The 26,418-nt window shown below is 38.6% G+C and overlaps 1 protein-coding gene across 1 annotated transcript in view; it reads left to right on the forward strand.

Moving 5' to 3' along the window:
• The window catches only part of COG5 (component of oligomeric golgi complex 5), a 191,326-nt gene that overhangs the window by 142,942 nt on the left and 21,966 nt on the right, over positions 1 to 26,418 (forward strand). Inside the window, exons 13-17 of the mRNA XM_054198346.1 lie at positions 1,007 to 1,168; positions 3,158 to 3,257; positions 23,965 to 24,075; positions 25,335 to 25,397; positions 26,209 to 26,312. Coding sequence (XP_054054321.1) covers positions 1,007 to 1,168; positions 3,158 to 3,257; positions 23,965 to 24,075; positions 25,335 to 25,397; positions 26,209 to 26,312 — 540 coding nt within the window. The remainder of the gene's footprint in view (positions 1 to 1,006; positions 1,169 to 3,157; positions 3,258 to 23,964; positions 24,076 to 25,334; positions 25,398 to 26,208; positions 26,313 to 26,418) is intronic.

The raw sequence follows: 26,418 nt of genomic DNA on the forward strand, positions 1-26,418 counted from the left end.
TATTTTAGAGCTGTAGGATTTTCATTAGGTTATATAATTAACTGTGTTGGATTGTCTTGTCTTTCACAAAGTCCCTGGCTTTGGATCTAGCTTTATCTTTTTGTCTCTCGGGGTGAAAAAAAAAAGCAGAATGATGAAAATTCAGTTTTATATGTGTTGCAATTACAGAAGTAGCTTTCTCTTAAGGATACCACATCGTTGGAGTGTGACAAATGCTCAGTTTGTTATGATTCATAGTTTTTATGTTTATACATTGTAGAATAAACATGATCTGAGTGGTAGATATCAGAAAGATCAAACTGAAACAGGCTCATCAAGTCTATTAGGACTTCTAGACTTATGTAAGATAAAATTGAGTATTTTGTGTGATATTTGTATTGGCTTAAATATGTCCCTGAGCAGCCAGTGGGAGACTTACCACTGACTTCAATGAAAGCAAAGTAAAAAGTTCACCAGACTTCTGGCAATGAGGTAAAATGTTTGAGAGCTGCTGTTTACTCATTTTCACAAATAGAAATACTAAAGATTGAAGTTTATTAAAGGCAAATTTAAGAACAGTTTTTCTATTTGAAGCTTTCTATACACATACATATACTAGGAGATAATTATTTTTTTTTGATGTATCATTGAGTACAAGCTATCTGCTAATGAAATATGTGCATACGAAAAGGTCTTTCATTGCAGTTCTGGGTATCTTGCTGATATTTTGCAGATGTTTTTAGCACTGTTTGTCTCAAGAACACCTTGAATTAGGGATTCCACGTAGGTCTTACAGAAAGTGGTAAGAACTGTATTGAACTACAGAGTGTGGCTCCCTGTCTAGTTAGTTAAATGGTTCAGGTTAAAAGCAAGGTGTTACACACTATTAAAATCTTTTCAAGTGCCTATGTTTAAAGAACAGAAAGAAAAACCAGGTTCAATACTGTGAAGTTTGTGTGGTCTGGAAAGATTCAATGCTATTGTGTATTTTAATTTTAAATGTAGTAATTTTGTCTTATACCAACAGTCCAGAAAAGGCTTTGAAAGATTCACTGCAACAATATGAAGCTGCTTATTTGTCAAAATCTTTATCTCGGCTCTTTGACCCCATCAATCTTGTCTTCCCTCCTGGAGGTCGGAATCCTCCTTCTTCTGATGAACTTGACAGCATCATTAAAACTATAGCCAGGTATGCACATATAATACATTGCAAAATTTAATCTTCAACATATATTTTCTCATAAGTTAGAATTTTAGAAATGAGACTTCCTTAGTAGTAAAAGGTTGATTACTCTTTAGTTATAAAACTTGTTAGTGTAAAAATTAAGTCAGGATTTAGAATAGAATAGAATAGAATAGAATAGAATAGAATAGAATAGAATAGAATATTTCAGTTGGAACAGACCCACAATGATCATCTAGTCTGACTGCTTGGCCACTTCAGGGTTGACTGAAAGTTACAGCATGTTATTAAGGGCGTTGTCCAAATGCCTCTTAAACACTGACAGGCCTGGGGCATTGACCATCTCTCTAGGAGGCCTGTTCCAGTCTTTGACCACCCTCTTGGTAAAGAAATGCTTCCTAATGTCCACTCTAAACCTCCCCTGGCACACCTTTGAACCACTCCCATGTATCCTATCACTGGACACCAGGGAGAAGAGCTCAGCACCTCCCTCTCCACTTCCTCTCCTCAGGAAGCTGTAGAGAGCAATGAGGTCGCCCCTCAGTCTCCTTTTCTTCAAACTAGCCAAGCCCAAAGTCCTTAGCTGCCCCTCACAGGACATCCCTCCCAGCCCTTTCACCAGCTTTGTTGCCCTCTGGGTGCATTCAAGGACCTTCACATCCTTCTTAAACTGTGGTGCTCAAAACTGCACACAGTACTCGAGGTGAGATGGCACCAATGCTGAATACAGTGGGATAATCTCCCCTTTATTATTATTTATAATTTATTTTAAATTTTATTATTTATTATTTATTTTCTGTATTTTGTTTTTCTGGAATAACTGACTTTTTAATTTAAGTTTTACTCTTTAAACTTATAAAACATCAGGAAGAGAAACTTCCCACATATTGTGAATGTCTGATATCTTCTTTGACTATGTCAAAGGGAAGATGATAGCTGCTTGACTGCAAGTGATAACACCTGATGTAAATATTCAGTAAGAGCAAAACAGCAAGATAATAGATAAAGACAACTATTCCAGGTAGAATTTGTAAAAGGAGTTGCTTGAATTACCAATGGTATATTTTCCCTCATAAGGTTTTGGTAATGACTACTCTGTTTAATACAGTCTGAAAATGATGGGCAGTATTCATAGTAAGTGTATGGGAGTAATATCAAATACTGACACTGTACTTGTGACTGGGAGTTACAGATGCTCAGAACACGCCTGTTGGTATCGTTATTGATACTACTGTGCTCCTTGCAGAGGAGAAGGGAAAACAAATGAAAATTAAGGAATTTCATCTGAATTTTTGGTAATGATGTTTGGGGCCCCGCAGAGTTCTTGGGGAAGGTTATTCCTATGTCAGGATGCCTAGTGTCTCTCCATTTCTTGGGAGAGGTTAATCTCATCTCTAGAAGTATGATCATCCTTGTGCTTATCTGTTTCAGTAGAGCATTAATGAATGCAGCCCCAGCTGATGGACATCTGCGGGCTTCCATGAACAAGAAATACTGGAAGTGACTTAGAAGTCTTTTCCTTCTTTCATTTGTTCCCTGTCATTCCTTTGGGGCCTCTGTTACTATAAAGGATTGCCTAAAACACAGCTTATTAGTTGTGTCAAGCTAAGGCGTCCCCTGGGTATTTCTGCACAGCTCGTGTAATTCCAGAGTTGAATGACTGTGTATTCACCTGTAATGTTTGAAGGCTGCTGCCAAAGCTTGAATGTAGTTAATTGCAGTCAATATTTTTGAATGGCTTACTAATAGTGATTTCATGCTGAAGTGTCATTCCTAAACTTTGCTCATTTTTACTAGAATAGGAACACTGCACATAAAATTCCCAAATGACTTGTTAAATTGTAAACTGAATTACAGTGCTTAGAAAGACTTGGTTGTATGTGCTACTCTCTCTAAATTGACATGCCACGTAACTACTTATTCATAGTTAATTCTTTGTCAATTAAATACAGTACTGTTTAGTTGTTAATTAAGATTTGTAATCCTTGCTTACAGTGAGCTAAATGTGGCTGCTGTTGATCCAGACCTGAGTTTAGCTGTGGCAAAAAATGTGGCAAAGACCATTCAGCTCTACGGTGTAAAGTCTGAGCAGCTTGTAAGTAATTTTAAATTTCTAAAAATGTATGTTTTTCTACGTACAATGTTCTGTTTGTAGATTTACCACATAACAGTAAAGCAATCTAGTTAGACAAAACCTTCTGATTGGCTTTCCATTGTATTTGGAAACATTTTCGATTACGTTCTGCCTTCAGATAAACATGGTCTATTGATAGCTGTAAAATTTGTCTGTATAACTCCAAATTGAATGTGCCATATTAATTAAAAAAATAGAAATTGTTGTCGTTAAGTAAAATTGAGACAATTCATTTGAGTGTAATATTAGTTATATGATACCTTGTCTTTATGGTATTAAAATCTCGAGTATTCAAATATATTTTTTCACCATTTGCAAAAAAATTTGGGCATTTTTCACATATATTTATTATTTGCCATATATTTAACTGACCCTTGATTTGTTTACATTGGTCAAATGCTTCCATTCATTTGCCATGCACTGTTACCTAGTGTTAAAGTGAATAGAGGAAGGATCCCCAAAGGCTTATCCTTTGGGTAAGGATCCCCCAAAAGCCAATGGGCAGTACAGTGAAAGTTTCATTATACAGAAAAATAATTTTTAACATCAGCCATTTTCTTGTGAAGCCTGTTGCTGAAAGTTTAATGCTTTTCTTATGAAGAGATGAAAATTAATTTTTGCAATATGCAGACCCACAAGAAATGACTAACTACTTGTATTTGTAAACAAGATTTTCACTTGAACAACATTAATTCTGAAAGCAAACTCAGGCACTGGTGACATTCATTTACTATATGGTTCATTTAAACAGAGATACTTAACAATTTTTTGTAACAATTGGCTACAAAACATTGCAGCAATTAAGACAGTATGGATTCTCTTTACCTTTTAGACACCTGCTGTCTCTGAATAGCTTTAAAAAAATAGAAATTCAATAACATATGCCTTGTTTACCATGTCTGTTGGTTGTATTGGAAGTTTGCAAACTAGTGTATGGAAGAGGAACATAGGTGAAGCAATCATGAAGGCTGTAAAGAATATTTAAAATTTTAAAATAATAATATGTGTTTACGTATATATTTTGCTATATATTTAGAGTGTAGTTCTAAAGCTGGGTCTTCCTTCAAGGATACTGAATCATGGCTTCATAATTTCGGAATGAAATTTGCTCATGAAAGAAATCAGGATTTTTAGTAGGTCATGAGAGTCATCATGAGTAAAAAATGTTACACATGTGTCTCAGTTTTTCGTGGACTGTAGTGTCAAATAGTGGCTTTCAACAGGAAAAAAAAGTTGTATCAGCTGTAACTGTGAAAGCACTGGGGTCTGTTGTGCTCATCGTCTCTGTTAGAGTTTGAATCTGGCCAGTGGCTTGTTTGGAAGCGTACTTCGTTTTGTGATCAGCCAGCAGGCAGATTCTTAAGAAACCCTGAAAAAAAGGATATGTAGAAATAAGCTGACAAGGATATGATTTGTGGCTTTGTATTAGCTGACCTTAAACTACAAAAATGTAGGAGGAAAGAGGGAGTCTGAGCCCTTGAAATTCTTGAGTTTGACAACAGAAAATAAAACCTAAAACTTTGGAAAACTACGTGACAGGATTAGTCAAACTGGCAGAGTTAACATGAACGTCCTACAAGAATATACCTGAAAATCGTAAGAAAATATCAACTATGTATTGCACAACTACATTTTTTTTTTACATTTTTTTTCTTTCCTTACTGATACACGTTACAGAATTTAAAACTGGAAGGGCTCAACACAGTTGCCAAGGCATAAGTGTATAGTGCCATCTTTAAAGTGCTAAAATATCATGCCTAGCCTCCAGCTGCCTCTCCAGAAGAGCATGGCTCTCCCACTTGTCCTGTGCCATGCCTGCCAGCTCTGTGGATATAATCTATAACATCTTAACTTTTTTTTGTACCTATTTATGGGAAGACAGATTGAGCCTGAAATGTGTACCATGTGTAGAACAGGAGCTATGTCAGACAGCACTGCTTCATTATGTTTTAGTGATGTAGCCAAGAATGCAGTCTTCATTCAGTCTTGCAATCCAGTCTCCAACGATAGCTTTCTAAAGCTGAGAAGGGTGACCATGTAACATTTCCGCTCAGATGCTTCATTTCTGATTGCTATAGTAGAGCAGTGCTAAAGATGGAAATTTAATTTCCTGGAGGAATTCACAATTGAGTTCTCTTCCAAATTAAAAGTAAACAAATGAACCTCAGAATTCTCAGTGAAGGAAGATTGGGGGGGGCTTTTAAGAATCATTAGAAAATTATTTTTTTTAATGTTGTTGTAATATTGCAAGTAGATTTGAATGGTGAAAAACTGAAATGTGCAGTCCTAAAAATGTTGAGATATTCTGATGCCAGGGTTTGTATTTATTGCATTTCACAAAAAAAGGAATTACCATTCACTAAGCCTTCATCGCTGTTTCTTCAGTTACCTTTAGATAGGACGAATAACAAGAAGTATCTTATTCAAGACTCAAAGATTTTACCTTTGAGTAAAAGCAGCATCTAGCAATTTGTACATATAGTACTAAAGCAAAAAACAAGTAAGAAAAAAATGGCCTCTTCCTGTGAATCCAAAACGTTTGTGTTACTCGTGCCTTTGTAGAGTGCTGGCTTTTGGTTTTCAGCTTTTCCCACCCAAAGAACTAGCTGTTACTGTGCCTGAGACCTATTCTTGTATTAACCAGTTCAAATGATTTCAGAGAAGATATAAATAACCCTCTGCGAGCAATAGGTAGATCTGTTCTGCTGTTGGGTGAATCTCTTGCTAACCCTTTGCGAGATGTGGTTGGTGTATGCCACTGAAGCGTTCAGAATTACTGTCCTAATTTCACTCAGTGTAATTGCAGATGTCCTTACTATACAGAGTTTGAAGGAATAATTATACATTGCACTAAATTAAAAAAAAATATTTCTGTTAATTTAAGAGTATTACATTTCAACTTCACCACCCATCCTGTGTTTTGCTAGGTGATGCTGAGGAAGGGTGCTTGGTAAATTTTCTCTGTGCCGTTATTATTTTGTCTCTTCTTATTCACATTTTCCCTAAATGAGGCAGCCCAAACATCTTCATAATGATTACAGATACCACAAGATTTCTGTTCAGTCACCATTTCTACATCCTTCTCGTTCCAAATTGGAAGAGAGATTAACAAATCTGATCATCGTGTTTTGTATAAGAGCAAAATTTTCCTCTTCTGCATTTGCACATTCTAATCCATTGCTTACTTTTTAACATAATGGCTGCTTACTGACCCAGATTTTGTTCAGTAGCCACTTTTTTATACGAGTGAGGTAGTCCAGATAAAAAAGAACACTAACTTTTCTCCTTGATTTAAGAGTTTTCCAGAGGGGACATCCATTCCCATTTGTGAATACCGTAAGTTACCTGTCTTGATTGACACATATAACGTGTTGTGCTCTTGTTTAGCTGGCCACATAAGGAAAATTAGTTCTTTCATCAGATACTGACATAAGTACAGTGGAGGAAAGAGATTAATAAGAAACCAGTAAGTTGCATTTCCTAAAAACGAAGAAAAAGTTGAGTAAATTTGGGGTTTTCTGAGAATCCATGCTGCTTAACAAAAGATAGGAGCTCACAAATCTGCCTCCTAGGGAGATTTTCACCCATTTGTATAACTGATAGTTGAGAAGAATTGTAAAAGAGAGCTTGTATCTCAGCAGCATCTCCATTAGATGCCTTTGACATGGCAGCAGTAATTGCGTGGCAGGATCTTCTAGGGCAGTGGTTCCTAAACTTTTTCAGTCATGCATGCCTAGCAGTAAAAGTTTTTTGAGCATGCACCCCCATTATATGTTTGTCTATTTATTTATAAATTACATACATGTACTACTGAAGCTCTGCTATTTTCTTCCTGCACCCCAATGGATTGTCTTGCATAACCCCTGTGGTGCACGCACCCCACTTTGAAGACCCCTGCTCTAGGGTAGTACTCTACAGTAATCTTCCATAATAAGAAGTAAACAGATTTTGTCTGTCTGCTTTTGAAAAGATGCCTGATTGATTGCAGAAGTATTTTAAATTCATGTTTGATTTTTGTTACTTTGTCAGATTTCTCATTTAGGTATATGAAAATGAAAATCATATTCACCTGTTGATTGGAAGTGAGACAAAACTATATTTTACCAATTGATTACCTGTAATTTTTTAATTTACTGAGATGAATTTTAAATGTACTCAAAATGTTGTGATGTCTCTCATAATTAAAAATCTCTTTGTTGCGACTTTGCAAACACTAGGGTTTGGTTTGCCTGTTGAGAGAGCTATTTCCCTTACTGATACTTAGAACTGGAGAGAAGTCATGAAACATTGGGAGTTAAAAGCTCTGAAAGTTTACAAGGTGTGTACTTTTGCCAACAGGCAGAAAAATAAATTGCAAGATCTGTTGTCCTTATAGAGATTGAAGATGGAGGAGCCCTATTTGGTCATCTAGTCTATTCCCTTCCCAGCGCAGGACTATTTCAAACAATATTTATTGTTGAGGGTTTTGTTGCATTCTTTCTGCTTTTAGAGTGATGATTTCAGTTACCTTATATATTGTGAGTAGAAATGTAAGTACTGTATGTTCTCTTATGCTATTTCTGTTCAGCTTGGCGTGTGGGTGGATTGAAATACACTAACACACCCACCAAGTGCACATAGATGAAATGTGTTGTGCTGTGAACACGAAAATGCAGTTGTTTAGAAAAGATGCGATTCTCCTACTTTTTGAACCTGGAGACCTCTACTAGTTTCCTCCCTAGAGTTAAAGTCATCCTGTCAGACTATCTTTATTATGTGATTCCATGTAATTGCAGTCAGAGTCCCACAGCAATCCCTCCCGTCTTGTCTTGTGGAGGCTCTGTCTTGCTGCCTCCTCCCACCGTAAGGCCTCGCTGTCAGAGACAAAGTGGCCTGGTATCTTTTAGCCAATAAACAAGCAAAGAGTAATTTGCAGAGGCAGGATTGTAAAAATCAGGTTGCCCTCTTGCTTTTCAGAGCAGGTGGGGGTGGTTATGCTGGCAACTTCTGGTAGATCAAACTGTCTTAAGACTGCGGGTACGTAATGGCATGCTTACATGATTGAGGCAAACACAAACTCACTCTGCTGTGCTCCCAGGTGGCAAGGCACGTTTTAGCTCCACTCCAAGCCAGGGTGACCAGCTCAAGCTTGGCATCTTGCTGAGCACAACACAGTCTGGAGCACGAGCAGACCAAGTTCATGTCCTCTTGAAGTACAAGCAAAGCAAGAATCTGCACGACCATATCACTCTAGGCAGATTTATCCTAAGGTTAGGGTAGATAAGGCTAAAATCAGTGGGAGCTGTGATTGCCTGTAATTGGAGAACGTTCCTAAATATGGAATATTGTATATTATGGAGTAATATGTTTCAGAAAAGTTTGTCTAAAAAAAGGGAGCTTTCCAAGAGACAAGAGGCTGCAGGCAGATGATATAATGGAGATCTTCCCCACTGTCAGACTTGTAATCAATCATAAAGAGGAAGCACTCAGAAGATGGAGGAGAGTGGGTGTAATGAGGGAGGAAGGAAATAGAGAATTTGAATTGTTTTTTTATTCCCTTAACTAAATGTGGTTGGACTTGTGACATACCTCTTACAAAAGTTGATGAATGAGGTGGAGGCCCAAAATACAGGCTGTGGGCAGTGCTCTGGGAGAGCTACTAATCTATCCTTTGCCCACAGCTCATGGTAGAGGCTTGGCTTCTCATCAGGATTTTACCCCGGGCAACGGTTGTGGGATTTTCTGATCATCAGGTTTATCTAGCACAAGCCACTTGGAAGTTTTTAAGTGCTGTACAGAGAGCACAGTCCTTCCTGGCATTTTGAAGAATTCTTCCCCGACTTTCTTAAGAAAACATAAGGTGACACTTGGTGTATTTTATATATTTCAAAGTTAAAATGCTAAAGACCCAGTAATACAAGTGAATTTTGAGTTTAAAAATTGAAGAGAAGACGTAAGTGCCTCAAAAATTAGAGTCACTGAGCCAAGGTTCAAATAGTTGTCCCATGTCCTCAAAGGGACATGATTCATCAAGGACATGATTCACATATTATAAGAGACCTCTCGTACTGGACATGCCAAAAGGCAAAATGAAAGAGAACTTGACATTCTGATCCCAAAAGCAATGGACCACGGTACACTTAGGACACAAAGAAATTTGTATGGATTTTCTTTGGTGAACGAGGTTTTTAGATTCTGGGTTATTTTGAGGGAAAAGTCAGCATCAGGTGATATCTGTGATAGAGAGTAGGCAGCCTCTTTCTCACTGTCATAGATCTCAGTAGTATATTGAGATTTATTTACATTTACTTAAGTAAATATTGGAGTTATGTAATGTTATACATGGTTTTGGAACGTGCACCAGTCACAGAGTACTAGAGCAGTAATGTGAGCAGGAATATGTGGGTACTCAGCAAAGTACAAAAAGGTTCTTGGGAAGTAACTGGGAAGCTTTGTTTTATCCTGATAGTGTTTTTCAGTGCAATGGTGAAACTGGATTTCAGATGTTGGAAAACAACTCTGAATATTTAATTGGATTAATGTTTAAATGTAAAGTGACTGACATAAAAATTCTATGATTAAAACTAATATACATTATTTCTAAACTCTATTCGTTCGGAGGTTTTTCTGAGATCTACTTTTCAATTAACTGGTACTAAATAGTGTAGCTGGGACTGCGTTACTGTAAAGCATTATTATCTGGCATAATGATGAGTAACATGTACTTGATGACAGATGTTTTTAGTGTGTTATTGTTTAAGAAAATAAATACCAAAAAAAAGCATAAGAAGTAGAAAAATGTAACAATTCATTGTTGTTTCAACCCCTCCTTCAGCCTCAAAGGCTGATATATCCCGATCGCTCACTGCTTGTCCCCAAGTGGTCTGGTTTTGCTTTTGAAACAGAGTATGGCATGGAAAGAAAAACATATAACTGTCCTCAGAACGGTAAATTTAAGTGAGTATGTGAGCTTGGTCTCATCTGCTTGAAGCCAAATTTGTATCATCGACGCTCGTTCTGATTAGTGTTGGCCTCACTTCAAGGATCAGCAAAACGTGTCTGGTTTTGCTGCGGAAAGGCTGTGTATTAAATTGCTCCGCACTGTCACCCTGATGTTTATGTTAATGTCTGCCTCTCTCACTTGACAGTACAAGGTCAGTAAAGGTTTATGACTGACACTCAGGACTGAATTTGCCATCCTAGCTGTGAATTCTCTTGGTGTCCAACATCGGACGTGACAGTAATGTCTGTACTAGTCGGGGAAAGGTGCCTGGGAACACTCCTGGGCACTGTGTCCAGCTGGCGCAGGACAGCCTTCCTCATGCCTGGAAAGGGCTCCTCTTTCCCAAAGCGCATGGCTGCCTGCCAGCACCCTTTTGGGGATAATCTCTCTGATACTGCCTCTCCTGAGCCATGGCTGGAGATTATTTGGGAGACTAGTTGTTGACCCAGGCCAAAAACTTGCTAATGACTGTCCTAACAGTTTAGTGGTAGGGATGATCACATGCCAGATCCAGGAGCCTTTCCTGGCAGTGTTTAATTTACTGCTATGGGTGTAGCCAATATGTGAATGAGACCAAACGAGAGCGACATGCAAAAGCTGTTCAAGAGGAAGCTTAAAATGCTGACAGATTGGGTAATTTTTTTCTCGCATCTGGAATTCATACTTTCTTACTTCTGATGTAAATAAATCTCTAAGGCAAAAGTTAGGAGATGCTGATTTCTTCTATAGTAACATTGCTTTTGGTCTTAAGATTGTCTCAGATTGCCAGAGCTTCAAAAGATACGCTTTCCTAAACATGTTTTTTTTATCTGTAATGCTTGTCAGCCGTACTTCTTATTTTCAAATAGCATTTGGTGTTTCTACCAGAGTTTTAGTCCTTGAAAAGAGCACAGTTGTCTGTGGTGTTGTGGCTACTTGTCAACTCCAAATACTGCTGGATGGGTGGAAGAAAACTCTTGGATATTAACTCTTTTCAGGAGTTCAACACTTTTGTGGGGTAGCCAGGTATTTCTTTGAGCCAACTCAAAGAAATTGTTATCTATTTCTTGGATATTAACTCCTGGGTATTTTTATCTGTCTTTTGAATATTAACTCTTTTCAGGAGTTCAACACTTTCTTCAGGTGGCCATGTATTTCTTTGAGCCAACTCAGATGACACCTTTCTGGATGCCAGTGCAACCAACCCTTTCTGTAATTTAATATTTTATTTTTAGTGAATGTAATGGATGGAGATATAGGCTGAGGAGCATCTATCTATCTGTCATGTTCAGATATTTTTAGAGCGCTGATCTTTGTAATGCTGATCAGCATCAAATGCATTACATAAGATTAGCATCAAAATATATATAATGGAAAGTCAGCTCTGCTGCAGTTGTTCTTAAATTATTTTTAGTATTGCCCACAAAACTTGTATGGCTCAGTACATTACCCTGTCATTGTGCTCTGTCTCTAGTCTATAGGAGCCATTTTTAAAGATGATTTTCTCTTCTCTCAGACCTTTTCAATCGCAGGTCTCCTGCCTGAGGCTTCAAATAAGATTGTCATTCAGTGATAACACATTACGAAGATTTTAGTAAATACCCACTTTCCACTAGGACTGAAACTGAGACAATTTTTCTCTCACTGTCCTTCAATCCAGTTTATATTTGAACTTGTGATTTGCAGGTGCAAGATTCCCAATTCTGCTTTACTTACACCCCCAGCTACTGTTCTTTAATGCTACTCGGGTGGCTTAATCTTTTGCCGTTACCCATAATGACCTTTTCAGTTTTCCACTTTTAGAGGATATTCAGCATTAATATATCCCTATTAAATATCTCTGGTCCACTAGCTAGCCATTTAGAATAGGTTGGAATAGATTATTTGGGAGGCTTTTGAGTTTAAAGAGGCAGGTTTTTGAGTATAAAGACTGTGAGAAAACAGACCATATTTTTCTCGTGCTACTCCAGAAAATTTATTTTTGTCTTTCAAATTTTCTGCAAAAAAAGCTGATCCTTTCCTTTGAGTATATTTAAAAACTAGTTTGTAATTACTGGGGTTTAAAATAGATCTCAACTTTCTGCACATCCATCCCGTCATCATAACTATTTATGATATTGTGGCAGATGAGTCTTGATTTTTTTTGTGATTTCATCTTTATGGATTTATGATGCATCTGATATATGATAGTCAATAGAAAATAGTCTGCTGTTTGTCTTTGGTGATGTAGTTTTGTAAGCTTAATTCTCTCATGCTATGGCTTCACAGATCTTCCGAGATCTCTTCCTGAGATTACAATTATAGAATCATCTCGTGCTATTCAGGCATTGAAAGCAGCAGACTTACTAACATACTGAGAAACGGCTCATTTTAAGTGTCGGGTATGAGTATCTGGTCCAGTACGTTTTTCAGATTTGTGTGAGAAACTGGGGAGACATCAGCTGCAGTAATTGTTTCTGACTTCATCTGAATTTCACTCCATTAAACCAAACTGAATGTGAGATGAACTGGGGAGTGAGCTAATTACACTGACTGGCCTGCCTTGAATCATAGAATCAAAGTTAAATGGGCTTTGATCTTTGTTTATATTGTTACTGTTTATAAAAATCTCTAATTTATTAATGCTTCTCTTTGGTTTGTAAACCTTGAGGTTTACAAAGAATGAGGAAAGAAAATGCTAAAAAGCCAGGTAGAATAGAAAAACAACAATTAATTCAGCATAAACTCTGAGCTGAGAAAGAGACAACATCTTTACAAGGAATTTTTGTAATGTCATTATTGGAAGAAAGTGTCTGTCATGCTTGATCAGGGGAATGAAGATTTAAATAAGCTGTTTTCAGTGTGTTATTTAGATTATAAGCAATATGAATGGCATATTTTTGTTAAGAATCTGAAAGGCTAAGTGTATTATAACTGATCCAGAGACTATATTGGAACGTCTTGGCTCGATCAGTGAAATAGTTAAGAAAAGCAGAAATGCAAAGAAAGATGGGATTTACAAGTTAAAACATTGCAATGATAAAACAGTTGGATGAGAAGGATCGGTTCTTATGTTTCTCTGAGTATTCACGGAGATAGGATTTTTTTTGAACCTTTCAGTTTATACTTAGTGGTTGATGAGGAAAAGGCAGAGAGGGGCTGGACTAAACAAGTTCTCCATTGATTTTTCCCCTGTCTGCCTAGTGGCAAGGAAAAATATCCGTAATGTGTTGCAAGAGATGTTGATCTAGGAGGGCTATAATTTTGATTTCTTCTTAGGGAAATGAAAAAAAAATGAAGACCACATTTATGGAGGAAAGCATTTGTTGGGCTGGCTTTAGTCATATATATTCCTAAGGAGAAATGTACCTTACACCAACCAAAAACATCGGTTTGCTCATTTAATAGAAGTTCCCCAAATGAAATATGCTATACTAGCAAGAAAACTGACGTGAGCTGCATCTCCATTAGGATGTTTAACTGGTGTTTGCTGACACATCTATGTGGTCTGGGATATCTGCGTTGTTGTTTTTTTGTCCACCCATACTCTTATCTGACATAGCTAAATTTAAGTATCTGAATAATTCAACGAAGCAGGGGAGAACGGAGTGGAGAGAGAGAGAGACAAGATTTCCTGGAATCAGATTCTTCCAGTGAAGGGAAAATACTGTTCATGCACTGGAATTTTGGCATCAGATTTAAACTCCAGCAAATTTATGGGGCCTGTGATGGTTTTGAATTGAAAAGCATGATGAATTCTCATTGTAATGGCTTAAAGTGAATTTCTGATTGCCTTTTTTATTATGTGGTCTTACAGGAATTAATCCATGTCTTGTATTAGATGGTGTTATATTGAATTGTGAGCTTTCATTTGCGGGTGAATCACTATTCAGGACATATTCCAACAATGAGATATGTCTGACAGTTCCAGGGAAATGTATCTAGTCCTCCTGTCTAAGTGTCGAATATTGTGAACTTTGGATGGAAGTATGAAATGTAATAAGCTCACAAATCCTCAGAACACTAGTGAAATGACACTTCGGGAAAGGTTTTCTGTAACTAATGGGTCAGTAACAATGGTGTAAGTAATGTGAAAAATTATATTTTCCCCAATTCTTTTTGAGATATGTGAATTAATTGTATTATACCAATACCTTGAAGATATGGTGTTACTGTCATTGAAAAACATTGTATCTGTGCTATTTAAATGAGAGAACCCAAAAATATGAATTCAATATTTGGCACATTAAAGGAATTCATTAATAGGTTTTAAAATAGAATATGTGGGAAGCTATTATATACTAAAATAATTTCAGAATAATTACTATTTCACTGTACAATAATAAAAGCTAAAGATGGCAGTAGGTCAGCTAAGGTTTTGTAATTATATTTTTTTTTGGATGGAAAGATCAGAAGGTTTGTTAAGGCAGTCATTAGGAAGCTACTTATATTGGTCAGTGAATACTTAGAAATGTCTAGCTGATAAAGTCACTTAAAGCATTTAAAATTTTAAAAATTGAATTACAAATCTAGAGGAGAAAGTTGCATTAAAAAATAACTTCACGAAAAATTTTCTTCATTCTCATGTTGTCTTTTGCTGGTTAGATCGTGACTCACATAACAAACGTGTGATTTTTTTTTTTTTTTTAAGAGATACTGGCTAAACTCCAGAAATAATCATCCAAGGATAAAAGGCTGGTTTTGAGAGTACTATGTACTTCATTTTATCTTGCTGGGAAAGTGGTTAAAAGACTTCTTTAGATCTAGCGTGTAATTTTGCTAATAGGTAGAGAAAGAGCAAGATTGCACAATCCTTACAGGATTTTATTATAGTGCGGTCTAAGTTATTTCATACCATATTAAATTCTATGATTCAGAAATGGATTTGGTTAAGTATATGTTGATATGGTACAGGGTTTGGAATTTTGCAATTTGGGAACAACTTGTCATGGTTTAACCCCAGCCGGCAGCTAGAACCATGCAGCCGCTCGCTCACTCCCCCTGGTTGGGATGGGGAGGGACTCAGAAGAGTATAAGTGAGGAAAAACTTGTGGGTTGAGATAAAGACAGTTTAAGAGGCAGAGCAAAAATCGCACATGCAAGAAAAGCAAAACAAGGAATTCATTCACTACTTCCCACTGGCAGGCAGGTGTTCAGGCATCTCCAGGAAAGCAGGGCTCCATCACACGTAATGGTTACTCAGGAAGACAAAACGCCCTAACTCCGAATGTCCCCCCCTTCCTTCTTCTTCCCACAGCTTTTATTGCTGAGCATGATGTTACTTGGTATGGAGTATCTCTTTGGTCAGTTGGGGCCGGCTGTCCCAGCTGTGTCTCCTCCCAACTTTTTGTGCACTCCCAGCCTACTTGCTGGCAGGGTGGTGTGAGAAGCAGAAGAGGCCTTGAGAGCTTAGCAACAACCCAAAACATCAGTGTTTTACCAACATGATTTTCATCCCAAATCCAAAACATAGCACTATACCAGCTGCTAGTAAGAAAGTCAGCTTAATCCTAGCCAAAACCATGACACAACTCTAATGAGAGTTGGACAATGTAAAGCTCATTTGTAACCTTCTGCAGGGTAGAAGTATTCTATCTCAATTAACGCCTGGACTTGATACCAAAAAAGGCAGATGGCAATTAAAGAAGCTGATTATATTTCTTATGTGTAGGTGGATATCACCCTATCATATTGGACCCATCTTATGTGTCTTGGGGATGGACGTCTGCACTTCACCTCTGCAGGTGCATTCTTGGTAGTTGGTTGGGACCAACAGCTATTGGGATGACATATAAAATATGATTAATCATTCAGCCACTAATTTGGCAAGCATGAAGAATTCAGTAAACTGTTACAGTGAGAGGTATCAGGATCAACACGTTGTCCTTGAAATCTTCCTCAGACTTGGGCTAGCTAGATAAACCTGTCTGAAAAAACGTCAGATATGAGGGGCATAATTTTTGGAAGCTGAGAAATGATTCTGAGTGCTTCAGGTTTAGGATTCTCTGAGATTCCTTAAAGTTACTGGTTTTAGGTGTTTTCTCATAGCGGAGTTGTTTTAAAGCATCTCATTATTTAAGGGCCACAAACCATTACTCGCTTTTCATTTTGTACAGTGCTTTTCTTCTCAGATGATTTGAAGACTTAGAGATAAATCCTGTCTTTTCTGTTACAGAAAGACCATTTACTGTTTTCCTTCCATTTCTTCTGCTTTTGAAAATATTAAGGAAGAAAAAACCCCACCAAACCCCAAACCAGAAATGCTCCTGAGGGAACGGTTGGATGACTGTTGTTGTTCTAGCATGAATAGTATGAGCGTGATGTTAGGTCTTTTTTCTTGGTCAAGGACTTAACAGTTCCTTCAAATTTTTCTTCCCAAAATAATGATTGTGTTTTCTATAAGATTTTGAATGCCTTCACCATAGAGCTCCATTTGTGTATTCCTAGAATATAATTTTTTTGTTTTTCTGAGGAAGCTAAAAAAAAAAAAAAAAAGAAAGATATTGTGGAAGCTATAAAAATGTCCTGAGGGTGCAATATAAATGGTTTTATGTACATTTCAAGCTATTGCCTGAACTCACAACTTATTTCTTTCTTCATATCTTGAAATATTTCATCCTTTTTGAAAAATTAGAAGTCATTCCAAGAACATAAAGTCTTATTTATGATTTATTCTTAAATTTTATTTGATTTTCTGTAATTTTAATTTATCTTCATCTGTCAAGAACGTTATTTGCCCTGACACATTAATTCAAACCCTACACTTTGAACGTCTAAATTACGTCTCTTCTTTTTCCACATTGTCCTCTAAGTAACTAATATATGAGGTGGCATAGCTACTGGAGTTCAGGTTGTTATATATTTTTCTGCTAAACGGTGTCATGTTTTTACAAAAAGAGCAAACTGATTGTAGTAAACTTTTGTGTTTCTTAGATGGAAAGAGATTGTAAAATGCTCCTGCTGTGTGGAAAACATTAAACCTAATAGTAAATCATCCCAATTATTTGTAGCTTATGGGAGAAATCCCAGGGCCGAGCCCTATTGACTCAGAAACTCTGTAAATGGATTCTGTGCGTTATCATAAGTTGTTATGATCAGGCAGGAGGCCAAGTGCCAGATGGATTGATTGCTTTCTGCCAGAGGTATGGCCACATCAGCTGCCTCGATTAGGAATGTATTTATTCCTGAAAATGCCAGCTTGACAACTGGAGTTCAATTTGTGCTATCAAAACACATTAGTCTCGTGATCCTAGAGTTAGATCAAATGCTTTGTTGAGAGGCACTACTTTCATCTTATTTTGATTTAAGATCTTCTCCATGCTCCTTCTAAATTATGGTGCTGTTTCCTGCGCTTTAGAGGGTGGGTTTGCTGAGGCTGTTTTAGAGTAGAGAAATCAAATAAATGGAGTTTTTCAAAACCATCAATAAGGACGTATGCAAGATCTTAGTTACTTAGTGTGAAACTGAGCTTTTTCACAAAATGTTCAGTCTGTGAAGTGAATGGTAGCAAACTAGCTCGCAAATCAGTGTCTCTTGAGCTGCCACTTGTTGAAAGGGGGAAAGTTAGTCACTTTGAAACACTAAACAAATTATAGGAAAAGATGTATCAATAGTCTGAGCTTTTCTACAAGAAAAAGACAAACTCAGTTAGCATTTTCTTATAACCCGAGGGAGAACTGATGATTTGATTCACATCCTAATCTAAATTCTACATTCATTGCTTCGTGGTGAAAACAAGAATTTAAACCGAAAGCAGTCTTATAGCACACGTCTCAACATGTGAGATCAAATCCATGCTGTCAAATTACATGTCTGTTCTTAGGTATTAAACAAAGAAAAGTGTAAAATCCAGAACACTTGATCTAGTTATTTCCAAGACATGTTTCCAAGGCGGGTCTATGCAAAGGGGCACAAATACATTTATAGGGTGAGAATTCACCCAATGACTTCAGGCAGTATAGATACCTGTATGCATCTGCGGTACTGCTTTAGATTCCCTTTATAGTTAGCAGAGGGAAATGGGTGCATACAGGATGCATTTACTCTCTCCCTAAAGCAGAGTCTCTAAAATAGGCTAGGTGAATTACTCAACAGAAGTGCTTATTTCTCTACGTTGTGGTTTCCTGCATGTGGTCAGGGGAATCATTCCTGAAATTTTCTGCATTGTGCAACTTACTGACCCGATACGAGGCACCTGCAATCGCTGCAGGTGAAGCAGTGTAACTACACTAGAAAAATACAAACTAAAAGCAACTATTTTCCAGAAGGACTTCTGAATTTGGTGAGAGCACAGTGCCAGTCATGGCTTACAGTTTCTTGACCATGTCAGGCTGAAGCAAGTCAGATGGCCTTCAGTCAGCTTGTTCCTCTTTGTGACACATTTTTTTGCGTATCAGCTTCAACAAGTGTCTTTTTGGTTCAATGAACTAAGCAATCTGCTACTTAGTCCTCAGATTCTGTTGAATTAGAGTTAAAAAAAAAAAGTCTTCTAGCCAGCTTCCTTCAGCTAGTCAGCTATTGGATTGAACCTGCAAATTTAAACCTCTGACCTTAGGGAACGTCCTCAAATACATATCAGAAAGGCAGTACTTCCGTGTTTTTTTCTCATTTTAGTTTAACAGCAGCCCTTGGAGTTTTCTTGAAATGCAGTGTGTGGTGGAAGCTCATGTTCCCTCAGTTCTTGAGACGTAACCCTTGTGCTAGTGCCTGGATGCATGATACAAAAGTCCTGGTTAGTATTTCCTGTTGGAAGACTTCTCTTCCTCACTAGCATCTCGTGTTGCCAGTGTGCTGGTAGTTTATGTTAGTAAAGGGAGCTCATACTGACGTGTCACCATTGTAGAATTGCCACTTGCTGGGGAATGGGGTGCCTGTGCTTTGCTGGTGCCCATGAAATTGCTGTAAATAGCAGACAGGCTTTGAGGTAAAAGTGGAAGCAGTTTACCCAACTGAAGTTAAAACTGAAAAATCAGTTCCTGTACTTGAAGACAGATACAGAAAAGTGGAACAGTTACAGTCCTTGTTATGGGTACAAGTTACTCCTACGGAGATGCCAATTGGACACAACAGAAAAATTATTCACAATGAGAACAATCAGCCATTGGAATAATGTCCCCAGGGATGTGGTGGATCCCCCAACATGCACACTTTTAAGATTCAGCTGGACAAGGTGCTGGGCCATCTTCTCTAGACTGTGCTTTTGCTAAGAAAGATTGGACCAGATAATCCTTGAGGTCCCTTTCAAGCTGGTATTCTGTGATTCTGTGATTGTTACTGCTCATTCAGGTCTGGCTTCAGCATGGTTTCTTCTCCTCAGTTTTCTTTTTCAGCTAGCAAGCTCAAGCCAGACTAACTCCCAGGGTGACTGACGGTTCCCTGGAGATAGGATCTGGTCCTTCAGCTAAGCTTTGTATTTCAGTTGTTTCTTTCCCAAAATAGATTCTGATTTAGGATGAAGTCACCCTTTCTGTCCTCCCTATTTCTGCCTAGCATAAATTTACCCTGGCCTTCTGCATTTCTGGATAAATCAAACTGATTAAAAAGGCATCAGATTTTGTCTCTAATGCCCTCATCAAAAAGAAAGCCCTTGTACCATGTCTTTCAGCTGAGTGGATGTGGCTAGGCTTCACACTTGTTTGACTTAACCTGTTTACACAGTGCAATCCCCAGTGGGCAGATAACAGAGGAAGAGTTACATTACCACTGTGCTTAAATGCATAAGCTGTGTCCCACACAGAACTTCAAAAGTACTTGCTATATATGAATATATATATGAATGCTATTGAATATGAATAATTGCCAAAACTGGGTATGATGGAAAATGAATTGAGGGGTGATCTGTGTCTAAAGTGAATGGGCCATAAGCATAGTTTGTTGGAACTGGGGAGACTCATTTTCCTACCTCGATGCGTGATTGTACGATGGATATTAGAAGTGTCAAGAGTTCAGCCTGAGTCATTGGAATCTTGGAATAGTGATAAACTACCTGAAATGCAGATATATGCTAGTGGCAAAGTGTATGTACATGAACCCTGTTGGACAGAGCTCAGGGCAGAACCTCCTTGCCTGTAGGCAAGGTCATAGAAATCATTGTGAGACTTCTGCTCTAGATGGTAGGACACACCTACCCATGTAGGTGCCAGATGTTCCCATGATGGTAGGGCACACCTACCCGTGCAGGTACCAGATGTTCCATGGTGGTAGGACACACCTACCCATGTAGGTGACAGATGTTCCCATGATGGTAGGGCATACCTACCCATGCAGGTGTCAGATGTTCCATGATGGTAGGGCACACCTACCCGTGCAGGTACCAGATGTTCCTGTGATGGTAGGGCACACCTACCCGTGTAGGTGTCAGATGTTCCATGATGGTAGGGCACACTTACCCATGTAGGTGCCAGATGTTCCCATGATGGTAGGGCACACCTACCTGTGCAGGTACCAGATGTTCCCATGATGGTAGGGCACACCTACCCATGTAGGTACCAGATGTTCCCGTGATGGTAGGGCACACCTACCTGTGTAGGTGCCAGATTTTCCCATGATGGTAGGGCACACCTATCCATGTAGGTACCAGGTGTTCCAATGATGTCACAGCTTCAGGAGAAGCGTTCGTAGGGAAGAAGCCTTGTTGTTTTAGACCAGTGATTTTATTTTAAGATACACGAGGGATCAACACATCTAGCTGCCAAAGTTCAAATTGATGAATTTAAGGGTATTTAATATAGTAAACAATTTTAGAAAGATTGGTTACTTTTAAGGCATTTTTAGACTTTATCTGTGAAGCTGTTGTGCATCGTTGCTGACTGCAAGTGTTGCTTGTTCCTGCAGAAGGGTTATGTTTGTACTTGTTATTTGTTTAACTCATCGGTTAGGCTTTTCTAACAGCAGAAGAGACATGGTTTAATGATTTCATAATGTTTAAGAAAAAGAAATTGTGAGACCTTTACAGTGAGACCTGAGGAACTGAAATTTAAGTGACTAAGATGTAAAATTTTACAGCCTTAGTATTGGTTTCTATGTTTAGTAGTTGTAAATGTGCAAAAAACCCAACTGAGTTGAATAGTCTTTGCAGTGCTTAAAAAAGGTGTGGAAAAAAAAGGTTATTGGGATCTGGGAGTGTGGTCAGCTGGATGGACGGGGTGTTTCTCTGCACAGCTGTTTTGTTTTTATAGTGTGAAGCTGTAAGTGTGAGAAGCAGAATGCTTAAAACCAGTCAGGTCTGTCAAATGGAAATATCAGGAAGGAAACAGAAATGTCCGTAGCTCACATGGCTGTTCTCATCAGTAAGGCAGGAAGATGCTGAGATGATATATTTGTCAGCTAGTCTAAAGATGCATTCTGATGTCAAATAATTTAAGATACATTGGAAAAGATTTTTCCCTCTGCAAAGGCCTCAGAAGCCTGTTTGTACTGAAATAATCCCTAAAGTTGAAGAAAGGGCAGTGAACTGATATTGTCACCTTAGTGCTGTGAATGAATTTGTGTTCCTATGTACTTGCAAGAACTTGTCTAAAACTTCATTATTAGCAGTGCTGGCAAATACTAGATAACTTTGCTTGCACGGTATCTGTTTATGCTGAGTGGGAGCTATGGGAAGTACAGGAATAGACTTTCACTAGTAAAGATTCACTGTTTCCCGTAACTTAAAATTTTTCATGTTATGTTTGTTCCTTTTGTTCTTAAACAATTGTTACTGTATATTCAGTTTTAGTTTAGGAGCTTTCTTTCCTGCAACGCTGTTTAAAGGCACACTTCATAAAAGTCCCTTGATGACTTGAAAGGGAGGTCCTGCTTAACCAACCTGATCTCTTTCTATGACCATGTGGCCTGCCTTCTGGATGTGGGGAAGGCGGTGGATGCTGTCTGCCTGGACTTTGGTAAGGCCTTTGACACCGTCCCCCACAGCATTCTCCTGAAGAAGCTGGCGAATCATGGCATAGACAAGCTGGATCGATGGGCCAAGGCCAACTGTATGAGGTTTAATAAGGCCAAGTGCCGGGTCCTGCATTTCGGTCACAACAACCCCAAGCAACGCTACAGGCTTGGGGAAGAGTGGCTGGAAAGCTGCCCAGCAGAAAAGGCCCTGGGGGTGCTGGTGGACGGCCAGCTTAACGTGAGCCAGCAGTGTGCCAAGGTGGCCAAGAGGGCCGACAGCATTCTGGCTTGTATCAGGAATAGCGTGGCCAGCAGGAGTAGGGAAGTGATGGTGCCTCTGTACTCGGCACTGGTGAGGCCTCACCTCGAGTGCTGTGTTCAGTTCTGGGCCCCTCTGTACAAGAGGGACATGGAAGTGCTGGAGCGTGTCCAGAGGAGAGCTACCAGGCTGGTGAGGGGTCTGGAGACCAAGTCCTATGAGGAGAGGCTGAGGGAGCTGGGCATGTTTAGCTTGGAGAAGAGGAGGCTGAGGGGAGACCTCATTGCCCTCTACACCTACCTGAAAGGAGGTTGTAGAGAGGGGGGTGTTGGCCTCTTCTCCCGGGTGAATAGTGACAGGACCAGAGGAAATGATCTGAAGCTGGGGCAGGGGAGGTTTAGGTTAGATATTAGGAAGAATTACTTTACTGCAAGAGTGGTCAGGCACTGGAACAGCCTGCCCAGGGAGGTGGTTGAGTCACCATCCCTAGAGGTGTTTAAGAAACATCTAGATGTGGCACTTCAGGGCATGCTCTAGCGGCAGAGATTGCAGGTTGTCTGATTGGACTCGATGATCTTAAGGGTCCTTTCCAACCATGAAGATTCTGTGATTCTGTGACTTGTTCAATGAGTTGAATATATTTTTTCTGAGAGACTTCCGGAGCTAGGCATCTTCAGGAGTTTCCTGGAGGATAATTTTGTATCCTGAAATATAGATAGCTAGTCACATAATTATATCTCAGTAAAGCCTTCTATTAATAGCTCTTCTTGCTCTAATATTTAGACGTACTTCCTCTAGAATTCACATAGTCTTTTGTCAATTCTTTGTATTTCTGCAGCTTTCAGTGCACAAGAAAATTTCCGTTTGATTCCCAATTACTATTTATTTTATTTTAAATTATAAACATATGCTGTGGTATCCTTATGGGACTGTTATGTAGTTAATTGCTATTTATGTATCACCCTGGAACTTTGATTTCTGTGGTAATGATAAAAAATGCACGCTTTGAGGAGTTTAAATATGAAGAAATAATTTTTTAATTTTTGCTGAAAGATTTGTGCGTAGAACCCTTTTTCATGACAGGACCTCAGTTTTGGTCCTTGCAGTTCAATTTTCCTGTTCATTGCAAGCCACTAATATGTACAAAGCTGTAAGCAATCTATTTGAAGAAACAGTTTTTAAGGAGAGGCTTGAATGGTTGTCCGAAGGACTGAGGGTGCACAGAAAAGCATACCCTTTTCAGTTCTGCAGCTGCTCGTTTATATTGCATCGTTGGGTAGGTAACTGCACCTGATTCTTAGATTACAAAACTGAAGTTATTCTGGGACTAGGTATCTTCAAGAGATCAGTGTCTGAGTGCTGTGGTTTGGGAGCTGAGACAGCAGTCTGACACGGTTCTTGTTCCTTTTTCAGTTTGTATTATCTGGAGATGGAAATCATACGAATCAAGACAGGAGTTAAATGGAACAATGTTTGCACTGAAGACCTATGGCTTTCTGCCATGGTCTAAGTTCAGTTAACTATAATTTTGCAGTGATGCACTGTTTAAAGAGTTGGTACTGTTCTAACAATTTCTGCAATCACTGCAGCTGTCTACTCAAGGAGATGCCAGCCAGGTGATTGGACCGCTTACAGAGGGACAGAGGAGGAACGTGGCTGTAGTTAATTCGCTATACAAACTGCACCAGTCGGTTCTGAAGGTAGGCTTCCTTTGTTTGTTTTTTTTTTTTTGACATAATATTAACTCCATTGCTCTATCATATGCATATTCTCCTATTAGCTGATGAGAACCCTGACAAATACAGCCCAATTTTGGGTTAAGAGCTGCACCTGGCTATGCATTTGTACAACTCTTTGGGACTTGGTTGGCCCTTGTAAGCACTGCTATGTAACAAATTGTGAATATTAGAAGAGGAGTGAAAGATGTGTCTATAGAGAATAATCACATCTCACCCTCGCTACTTTCCCATGATCGTGGCTAAACTGAAAAGGGGATGGAAAGGGTGAAATCAAGAAAAGCAGCACCTCACAAATATCTCTGTGTATTGTTGCTGTGACCAAAGTCTGGCCTGGCAATGTTTTCACAACTAAGCACAGTTATGAATAATTTAAATGTACTGGCTTAGTGATGCCAATGGTTACACAGTCTCTGTAAATTAAAACAAACAAATATAGTGGTAGTTGTAGTTAATCGTGTTTAAACCCTAGCCTGACTAGAAAAAAGATCACGAGTACTCCTGACGGTAGATATGTTTGAAGAATGTTAAAAAATGCTAAAAAGCCTATAAAATTTGCTTGGATTTTGCAAACAGATGGTAGATCAACTTTTAAGTCTGCTTTCTCTGATGTATTTAGTAATGAACCTCATGTGCCTTAGTGTTGGAGGGAGATCTGATATGATTCAGTCTTTGAGTTCAGTACTTGTCTGGCTTAAAAATACTATTGTATAGCATGTTGATAACTGTAAGGAAATTGGTAGAATATTCCTTCAGATCATTCTGTGACTTTCAAGTCTAATATTGTTGTAGCTGTACGTAAACAGCTATTTAACATGTAGCATTATAATAGTCATAATACTGAGAAAGAACAACCATTCTTTCAAATATTTGCCATAGAGCTGCTTGTACAGTTCTCCATAAATTCTATACTTAGCAGCGGGAGAATACACCATTTATTTTTATTCTGATTGTGTTAACCCTTCAGCTAAATTTCAGTGGAATTCAATTGAGTCATTTATTTTCCAAGGCAAATGCAGAGTCCATAGGAAATGTGAAAGCAAAAGACTGATACTGCTGCAGTGAAAATTCTGTCTGCATAAAACACATTTGATAGTTATCTATCCCTATTTAAACCACTCATTACTAAGGCTAACTCAGTATGTTTTTAAATGAAATTAAATGTTATGGGTTCTAATAATTTGTTGAATGTTGACTATTAACAATTACTTTAAAATTTTTAGGTCATTACCAATCAAAGCTCATTTCCAGCAGCCGCTGAGCAAACAGTCACAACTGCCTTAAAGGTAATTGAATGTCCGTATGCTGCAGGGATAGGGATAACCTTTGCTTTGTTTGTTACATTTAAAATCGGCACTTATTTTCACAGGTATTATTTTGTGTCAGTATATGGTAGTCAAAGGTATACAAATATTCTGAAATTCGTATTTTGTTGTATCTGCAGCTACATATATGTTGCATGTGCCATATGACTGCTTGAGTAGCATTTGTATTCAAGAATATTCCCGTAATGGTCGGAACCCAGATGTCGTCTGACTGTGAAAATAAATGTCATTCTCTGCGGCATTCACACAGCAATAACTGGATCCTTCATCACCCCCTTATCCCCCTTGACACACGCACAAAATTATGACTTCTATGCTACCTGGTGCTTATCTGGGGGGTGATGTGGGTGGCCGTGCAGCCCTCTGTGGGTGACGGCTCTCCACGTCCGTCCTGCCGTGCGCGAACCTGGGAGGGGTTGTGTGCAGGGGAGCGAAAGGCAACTGGTGTGTTTGGGGAATGAACAGCTGAACCGAGCGTGTGCACCAAAACAGGCACATTTACAAACCAGGAATGCCAGATTGTAGTGCACCTTTTTGAAGGAAGGCTTTACATAGAAGTAGTAAACAGCTTTATTTCTGTACTTTACTGGTACAATCAATTAAAGAGAAATGTTATCTTAGGCTTTTGTCCTTCTATTTAGCGTTTTCTAATGCAGAATAATAAAAAGCACTGTTGAAATGAACTGTTTGTCAAGGTGTTTTTGAGGTGTCCAAATGCAAATGCTTCTAGTTTCTGTTTCCTTACTTCTGCCTTTTTCTCATTCTATTTTAGGCAGTCCATGATCTAATGGGTAGTGCTGTTCAACCGTTACTGAACTCTGTAGGAGATTCAGTAGAAGCTATTATCATCACTATGCACCAGGAAGATTTTTCTGGGTAACTAGAAATACTTTTTAAATTTGCCATTGCTTTAGTAAGATGTCCTGCATATGCATAATAGATTGTTATTGCCACAGTGTCCTTGGAGCAAGAGCGCTTCTTT

This window comes from Rissa tridactyla, chromosome 1, assembly GCF_028500815.1.
Source record: "Rissa tridactyla isolate bRisTri1 chromosome 1, bRisTri1.patW.cur.20221130, whole genome shotgun sequence".
Taxonomy (NCBI): domain Eukaryota; kingdom Metazoa; phylum Chordata; class Aves; order Charadriiformes; family Laridae; genus Rissa; species Rissa tridactyla.